The 8,266-nt window shown below is 56.8% G+C and overlaps 1 protein-coding gene across 1 annotated transcript; it reads right to left on the bottom strand.

Annotated features, from left to right (window-relative positions):
* Positions 1-92: 92 nt before the first annotated feature.
* dhtkd1 (dehydrogenase E1 and transketolase domain containing 1) lies at positions 93-7,898 on the bottom strand. The gene is made up of 17 exons (XM_086110197.1): positions 7,677-7,898; positions 6,790-6,942; positions 6,179-6,390; positions 5,906-6,100; positions 5,256-5,525; positions 4,500-4,671; positions 3,860-4,058; positions 3,432-3,744; positions 3,025-3,109; positions 2,815-2,954; positions 2,602-2,752; positions 2,417-2,523; positions 1,771-1,935; positions 1,586-1,668; positions 1,230-1,393; positions 638-723; positions 93-555 (listed from the first exon to the last, which is right to left on the bottom strand). Exons 1-17 carry the CDS (start codon positions 7,846-7,848, stop codon positions 454-456), a joined length of 2,769 nt encoding a protein of 922 aa, XP_085966323.1. The 5' UTR covers positions 7,849-7,898; the 3' UTR covers positions 93-453.
* Between the last annotated feature and the right edge of the window lie 368 nt (positions 7,899-8,266).

Genomic DNA, 8,266 nt, shown 5'->3' with positions numbered 1-8,266 from the left:
ATTCTCGCCACAATTCTACTCGACAAGATGGATCCGAAAACAAAGTTAGACACTCTTTTCCAAATAGTAACATTGAACGCTTACACAAGCCATCAGCACAAAAATAGATTTACTTCCTCAAAATGCCACTTTTTCCAAGTGCCACACAAGCACATCGTCAAGTCGTCGCTTCTCATCCCGCATGTCCAGTCCACTCTTGTCATTAATGCTTGCTATGGCGAAAACGATTGCGATTTGCGTTCACTTCTCCATCGGCGGTACGACCGATGATCCGTCGCCAGTGCCGTCATTGGTTTGGAAAGCTCTCCGAGGCCTTGACCGAGATTCGCGACGTACGCCGAAAACACGTCGAGAGGGATGATTTAAAAAAAGCCAACGAGAAGCTCACGTCCATAATCGCCTGCCACGCGATTTCTGTTCCGAGTTGGCGACGAGTCTTTCTGCTTTTTCTTTTTACGAGAAGGTGGCGGTGAGGAGGGCCTCCTGCTGCCGATTGTGCAGGGTGGCGATGCCCACGGCGGGGGCGGGCAGCGCGGGTCGGCTTACTAAGCGCAGCTGCGGAGGACGGAAAAAGGTCACTTGTTTTTAAAGGGGGAGGGGGGCACCGGGGGCTTTTGGGGAGGGAAAGGAGGCTCACCTTGCAGGACAGCTGCTTCTCGAAGCGGGGAGCCACAAAAGACCACGGGCCCATGTTCTGAGGCTCCTCCTGACTCCAGATGAACTCTGCGGAGGCAGACCCGCTTTGAAATCGGGACTTTGTCCGTGTGCCGCCGGCGGCATAACCGGAGGTTTCCAATAGGAACTCGTTCACTCCTAAAGACGTTTTTAAACGTCGTTTCGGACGTTCACTCCCAAAGACGTTTTTAAACGTCTTTTCAGACTTGGTCTAGAATTGGCTGGTACTGAATTGAGTTGGAAAAAAAAAAAGGCTTTGAATTGCACTACAACCCCAACCTGGGACATTAGAATAATAATAATGATAATCTCCCTTTTCGCAAAAGAAAATCTCTCGACTCTGCCGGCGTTCTTTGTCTCCCGTCTCAATTGGGTGCGCGTCAACATGGAAATCTTTGTCATTCTCTTGGATAACCTTATCGGCGGTCCCCCGTGCGCGCCTGAGGCGGCACCGTAAAAGGAACTCATTTTCATGTCTCGGACGCGTCGCAAAAAAAAAAAACAGGGACCGATTATTAGGGGGCGCTTTTTGTCGCGGAGGCGGAGGCGCGCACCTTTAGCGTTGGGATACTTGTTGAGTTCCATCTGGAGCGCCTGCAGCGGGAAGGGACACAGCTCCTCCAAGCGGATGAGCGCCGAGTCCTGCTTGGCTGCGGCGTCCCTCCGCTTCAGCAAGGCGTAGTAGTGTTTGCCGGAGCACAGCACCACTCTCTGGACGCTGGGGGGGGGGGGACAAAAAACAGCCTTGGAGCCAAGATCAACAAAGACAAATATCAGCCATGTTGCGACGGTGGCAGCTCGGCTCGCAGGTTTCACCGCCTCTGCATCACAATCCCATTTTCATTCCAAAAGAACAAAAAAAAAGGGAGCCAAGGTGCCACCACGTTACTGCTACGGGAGGCTTTTGTACTTGTGGGGCGAGACGGACGTATCCCCCAACACGGGTTTGAACGAGGTCCCCGGCGCCATTTCCGTCAAACTCGACGCAGCCCCCTTCACAAAAGAGAAAACATCAAAACGAGTCATCTCGGTGTACAGCTGCCCCCCCCCCCAAAAAAAAAACGTTTTGGACTTTGGCGTCGGTCCAACACTCACGGGAAATCGCAGCAACATCTTGGGTCCGACCACGATGAGAGGCTTGCGGAAGTTGCGGATCATCTGCCGCCTGAGCAGGTGGAAATACTGCGCCGACGTGGTGGGGTTGACCACCGCCATGTTGACCGTGTCGCCGTCCACGCCCCCCTCCTTGCTGTCGCACATCTGGGGGCACGGGGGGGGGGGGGGGGGGGGGGACGTGTGAAATCGGAAGGCGGCGGTCGAGAACCAAAACGTCGTCGCGTGACTGGTCCTGAAGGGCCGGTTTGTTTTGTGTTTTGTTTTGTTTTTTTGGGGGGGGGGCGGTTTCTGAACATGGAGATGGGGCTGCTTTTCAGTGCGGCGCTGTCGGCCGTCTTAGAAAAGTCGGCAAAATCCGAGGAGCTATTTGCCTGAAAAGTTGGATGCTCCAAAGTCACGTGTGGAACAAGCGAGCGGCAGGACGACGGCTACTTTTTGCCGAGCGCTCCTACGCTCACCGATCGACGTCACCGGCGCGCCTGAACAAACAATCCGGAGTTGCTGACTTTAGCGCGTTTGGGTTCCATTTTGCCGTCGGCGAAAAACGTCGGGGGGCACCCCCCCCCCTTGTGATCACGGAGCCGGATTTTTGCTTTTCGTCGGTCGGGAGTTGCGGCGCGCTCACCTGCAGGAAGCGCTCCGCGCGACAGGAGGAGTGCTCCGGTCCGGCTCCGTCGTAGCCGTGAGGCAGCAGGATCACCAGCCCGCACTGGAGCAGCCACTTGGCCTCGCCTGAAAAGGTCAAGGGGGGGGGGGGGGGGGTCACGCGCCCCGATCGGAAGCACCCGCCAAACGGAGGTCGGCCCCTACCTCCCGAGATGAAGGTGTCAAAGATGATCTGAGCGCCGTTGAAGAAATCTCCAAACTGAGCTTCCCAGACGGGCAAGAGCTTGGGCCGGGCGATGCTCACGCCGTACTCGAAGCCGAGCACCGCCTCCTCGGACAGCGGACTGTTGCACACCTGCCGAGACCTCGCCGTCAACAAAACGCCGCGCTCCAAACGGCACCGTGCGGTCTTTGTACTTCGAGGAAGCCCGTCTGCTCGGGGCTGATGTGGTTGAAAGGAACGAAGGTGTCGTTGCTGTCCTGGCACACCACCATGGCGTGCCGCTGGCTGAAGGTGCCGCGGCCCACGTCCTGCCCGCTGATTCGGATGTCGAAGCCTGCGACGGGCGGCGGCCGAGACATTTTGGTGAAAAACCGAACGGGAGCGCCGGCAAGCCGATTTCCCACCTTGGCAAAGGAGCGAGGCAAAAGCCAAAGCCTCGGCCGTGGACCAGTCCAGTTTGGTGCCCTCCCGGAGCTTTTGGAGTCGGGCCTGCGCACGCGGACAAAACCTGCTTTCGATGGGCATTGAAATGGCTTTCGCGCTTTTTCTTTGTCTTTCTTTCCTCGGGGCATCTCCGGGCTCTCTCTCTCTCGGGCCCAGATTCTCCCCAAGCGCAGGCGGGTCAGGGACGTAGTGATGGACGGCCCAAGCTTCATCAAGCGCTTGTGATGGGTTTTTTTGAGATGGCCCTCTTTCCATTGCACATATTTCACCCGAGAGCGCCATCTCGAGGAGTCAACGGAGACCGCGAGCGCTTGGCGAAGCTTGGGTTTTGCCGTCGGGTTATTTGGTTCCGCGCGAAAGTCGCTACCTGCGCGTGGGTCTTGACCAGGTGGCCGTGCAAGCGGATGTGCTCGGGGACCTCCACGGACTTGGCTCCGACGTACCGCAGCAGCGGGAGGGGGACGCCCGTATCCCAGGAGCTGACCCGGGCCCGGGGCTCCGCCAGGTCCCCCCAGCGGCCCTGCAGGTTGGTGGGCGGGGGGCTGTACAGCGTCACGTTGGCCAACTTGTCGTTGAGCCAGCCGCGGCGGTCCGCCTCGATGCGCTCGCGCTCGGCCTCCGTCATCAAGCCCTCGGAGACGAGCCGCTCCGAGTAGGAGTCGGGGGCGCTCTTGCGCGAGCTGCCGGGAGGCGAGAAAGCCCGGGGCGGGCGTTGAGGCCAAAAAACAAACAAAAAAACCCCCCCCGCCATCCGGCTCCGTCGACACCGCCGGATCTGTCCGCGCTTGGACTGACCGGATGATCTTGTACATGGCCGGGTTGGTGAAAAAAGGCTCGTCCAGTTCGTTGTGGCCCCACTGGCGGTAGCAGACGAGGTCCACGATGACGTCCCTCCTGAAGCGCCGCTGGTAGTCCACAGCCAGCCGGGTGGCCCGCGCCACCTCCTCCGCGTCGTCGCCGTTGACGTGGATCACGGCGCAGTTCACCATCTTCCCTGAAGTCGCCAGATCATCAGCGCTCCCCCTTGCCGAGGGGTTTGGGTTTTGGTGGGGCGGGGGGGGGGGGGCGTGAGCGTTGCTGTTTCTTTTCACGCGGTTGGAATACGTTTCAGATTTGAAAGCTGGCCACCGTCAGCGTCGGGCCCCAAACACGTCGCGCGGCACTGAGAGGGATGCGGGCTCGTAATCAACAGCGAGAAGAAGAAGAGGCAGAGAAGGTCCACAACTAAGCTCGTCATCGCCGACAACATATAAGCCTCGCCGTACGCTCTTTTGGGGTGGCTTGCTGCGCCATGTGTTTAAAAGTAGCCTTGTTTTTTTTTTTTTCGGATTTTCACCAACTGTGGCTGGGTCTCTGGAACGTAGCCCCCACAAGAAACGGGACATATACATCTATATATATATAGATGTATATATAAAAAAAGCGGGTGACTGACCGACGTCGCTGCAGTAGAGAGACGATCTTCCCCTCTCGGACGGAGTGGTGTAGCCCACTTGGTTGTTGACGATGAGGTGGATGCTGCCGCCCACTCTGTAGTGCGGGAGGTTGGAGAGGGTCAAGGTTTCGGGGACGATCCCCTGGCCCGGGAAGGAGCCGTCGCCGTGGACCTGCATATTCGCAAATCGCATTTGCACACGCTTCGCCGTCACCGTTTTCCGGCGGATTCTTGACACAGTACAATCGCTCGAGCGATCGCTCCTATCGGGAATGAATACGATCAAGAGATGCGCAATACCTCCATTGAAAATTGTTCATTTCCAGGAAACACTTCTGGTTTTTGGAATTTTACTGAGAATTATTTCAATCATGGTGATGCTTCTTTTTTCTGGGGGGGGGGGGGGTTGTTAGAAGTAGATGCAAAGTGGTTGAACGCGCAGTACGTCTATTTTTGTGTGACGAGAAATCAAAGAAGCAATTCTTTGATTTGATGAAGAATAAAATGGAATTTAAAAAAACAAATAGATGATGTCCAGAAAACAATTCATTTGTTATTTTGGATCATTTCAATTAGGAAATTGGTAAAATACTAAATTGCTAGAAAAACACGTCAAATGATCTTTTCCAGGCATGACCATTTTTTTTCTACGTACTTCCTCACCAGTTGTGTATTATTTAAAAAAAAAAAAAACAGAAAAGGACAAAAATTACTACTCCACACGACGCCCCCCCCCCGCTATTTGAAAGCGCCAACCTGCAGACAGACGACTCGGTCCCCCGGCCGGGCACGCTCGTCGGCCGAGTAGTCGCCCTCCTTCCGCAGCTGCTGCAGGGCCCGCGTCTTGCCCTGAGCTACGGGGTTGATGGCCTCCAGGTGGGAGGGGTTGGGCAGCATGGTGACGTGAAGCCGGTGCCCCGCCCCCACATCCAAGTCCACCGACGACGTCAGGTGGGACAGGACGTCTCCGATGGCGGGCGACGCGTCGGGGAACTCGCTCAGGCCGCGCATCTTACGGAACATCAGCTGGACAATGACACGTACGGAGACGGAAGCCATCAATACACCGACTTGGCGAGACGGCAGGGGGCGGTGCCAGAGACGGCGCGAAACAGAGACTGGAGCTCCCCGCCTGCTTTCGATCCATCTCATGACGCTTGCTGCATCTCGCCAGCAGGGGGCGCCATGGACAGAGCTGCAGAAAAAGCTGCCGGCAACCCAAACAAAAGAAGTAAGGTTGACGCGAGAGTGAGCCCTGAAGAACCTCTCCGAGTGCGCAACCATTCACTGGGGGGGACCAAATAATCATTTCTCTTCGACGGTGACCAGGAGGCCAAAATCAAAATGGCGGTCTTCCCGGGTTGACCGAAGCTCGCTTTTCTCCGCCGCCGCGTTCGTCCGCTTACCTCCGGCGGGACCTGGAGCAGGCCCGTCAGGAGGTTGAGCCGCCCCCGGTGCGGCATGCCGACGACCACGTCGGTGACGCCGGCCCGGGCCGAGCGCTGGAAAAACTCGTGGAAGAAGCCCATCACGCTCTCGGCTCCTTCTCCGCCGTACCGTTTCACCGTGGGAAATTTGGTGGCCAGGAAGCGGTCAAATTCCTGCAAGGGAAACCAGAGACGGGCGCTCGCTTTCGTCGACGTCGGCCCCGCGGACGACCGGCGGCCGCCGGCGCCGACCTGCGACTCCAGCATGAGCTTGGCCAGGCTCCTCCTCTCGTCCGAGGAGAAGGCGGCGCTCTTGAGCTCCTCGAAGCGGTCGGCCATCCATTCCCTCTCCTCGACGTCGCGCAGCTGACTGGTCTCCACCGACAGGTGGCCGCAGTAGGCCTCCTCCAGGTAGGCCCGGACCTCGTCCGCCGAGGCCTCCGCCTTGCCCAAGTGGCGCAGCCCTGCACCGAGATTTGAGCAAAAGCAGGAATAAAAGCGGCATCAGGGGGGGGGGGGGGGGTGCCTTAAGTATCAGCGGCTAAGTGTCGGCGTCCCTCACGAGAACCCGATACAGTGAAATCAGGACAGTCCCGGCCAGAATAGTAGGACGCCACCGGTGTCCCGAATGCTATCAACAATGAACTGTGCCGGGTGGACAGACACTCGCCTACGCAGCTGAACCCGACCGGTGTCAAACTCGAAGCCGGCCGGCCACGGACCGGCCTCGACTGCAAGTGATGTGGCGCGTGACGGCTTTCGACTATTTTTTCTTGCCCTTTCTGGTCAACATTATTTGTCCACCCCCCACCAAAGAAAAAGTGTCAAAGTGAGGAGAAGCCTGCAGAGCGAGAGTGGCCCACCTGAGGTGTTGAACGGTCCGCCGAGGGTGCCCGTGAGCGCGCTGATCTCGGGAACGCTGTCCACGACGGGCATGTGGGGCAGCAGCGGGTTAATTTTGGCCAGCTTGTGTCCATGAGCTCGGTAGGCCTCCACCAGGCGGGCCAGGCCGTGATCTGAAAGGCGAGCGGCCCGAGGGTCAGGCGGGCGTGCGCAAAGGCCATTTCCTTTGTCCGCCTTTCACAACAAGCCCATTCCACGTTGTGTCTTTTATTTCGGCAAACCGCGTTTACTATTTCTGACAAAGCTGAGCTAGCCTAACTCCCCCCACCCCCTCCCAAAAAAAAAAGCGCATATTTAGTCAAGGACATGCCCACACAATAGTACATACACACATATATTTGATCACTTACTTTTTGACATTTTAGGGGAAGCTGAGCTTCCCTTGCAGTCTTAGAGCAATCGTCTCTGCATTGTATACATCGTTCGGTATTTGAATAATAACTGTAAAAAATAAAGCTGACTATCAAGTATAACTTTATTGTCAAATGTGCTGTATGTCAAACATACAGCCCTCGGCAGACTCGCCGACAAACATTTGGTCAGCGCGCCGCCCGGAGGCTAAAAGCGTCCTCCCCGAATTGCGACGGTGACGTTTGCGCGGGGGAGGAGCCGGGGCCGGCTGACGCGAGCTGCGGCCGGAGAGTGTGGCGGCGTGCTCACAAACCACGCCGAGCAGCCTGTGAAACGGCACGTGTAGGGGGCTGACTTTGAGCGAACGCGGCGAGGCGGCTAAAGGCGCGGCAAGGCGGCCAAAGGCACGCCGAGAGCGTCCCGGTGCGGGCTGTAGCCACGTCTGGGCTCGAGAGAACGAAAGCAGCCCGTTAAATAGTCCGCGTCGGACGCTGACCTTGGTTGAGTGCGGTGATGCGCTCGCTCAGCGATTCGTCCCCGCCGGAGCTCCGTTTGGGACGGTAGCCGTAGACGCCTCTCTCGGTGTGGTAACAGCAGCCGGCGGCCCGACCAAACACGTCGAGCGGCAGCCGCTTGGTGGAACTTTTCAGGAAAAGAGCGGCTGACATGGCACCAACAGTCGAGCTCCGAAGCCGGAACAACAGCGGAGGGAGTAGTCGCCTACATTGAAGGCGATTGGCTAGCGATTCCAACTCAAACCTGATTGGCCAGCAGCGATTTTTTTCGATAGTTTCAGTTCCGTTCATTCTTTCAAGATGTCATTTCGAGTTGTGTTTTGGAAACAACTTTTTGCCCATGATTAAATTTCCTACGTTTAAAAATAATTACAGTTGGCATTTAGAGGTTGTAGACTGCTGCGTTCAAATACACACCCTGGAATTGGAACTTCAAAAGGTCCGATCCTACTGCGCTGAGAACTATTGCGAGTGTTTTGGCAGGTGGCGAATGTCGCGTTCAAGTTCACAAATGTTCCAACAGTCGTCAACGTTCGCCTGCAACTTTTTTTTTTTTGTCGCAAAGCGATTT

The sequence above is a fragment of the Hippocampus guttulatus genome, chromosome 4 (genome assembly GCF_054856545.1).
Source record: "Hippocampus guttulatus isolate MCC_2025c chromosome 4, RoL_Hgut_1.0, whole genome shotgun sequence".
Lineage (NCBI taxonomy): Eukaryota > Metazoa > Chordata > Actinopteri > Syngnathiformes > Syngnathidae > Hippocampus > Hippocampus guttulatus.
The sequence above is the reverse complement of the archived record's forward strand: the minus strand, read 5'-3'. Positions and strand labels throughout refer to the sequence as shown.

Excerpts from the sequence above, each read along its gene's own strand:
- dhtkd1 (XM_086110197.1), bottom strand. The coding sequence starts at position 7,848 with ATGTCAGCCGCTCTTTTCCTGAAAAGTTCCACCAAGCGGCTGCCGCTC. Across the intron at positions 6,391-6,789 it reads CGGACCGTTCAACACCTCAG|GGCTGCGCCACTTGGGCAAG; the intron begins GTGGGCCACTCT and ends ATCTCGGTGCAG. Across the intron at positions 3,110-3,431 it reads TGGTCAAGACCCACGCGCAG|GCCCGACTCCAAAAGCTCCG; the intron begins GTAGCGACTTTC and ends CCGCGTGCGCAG.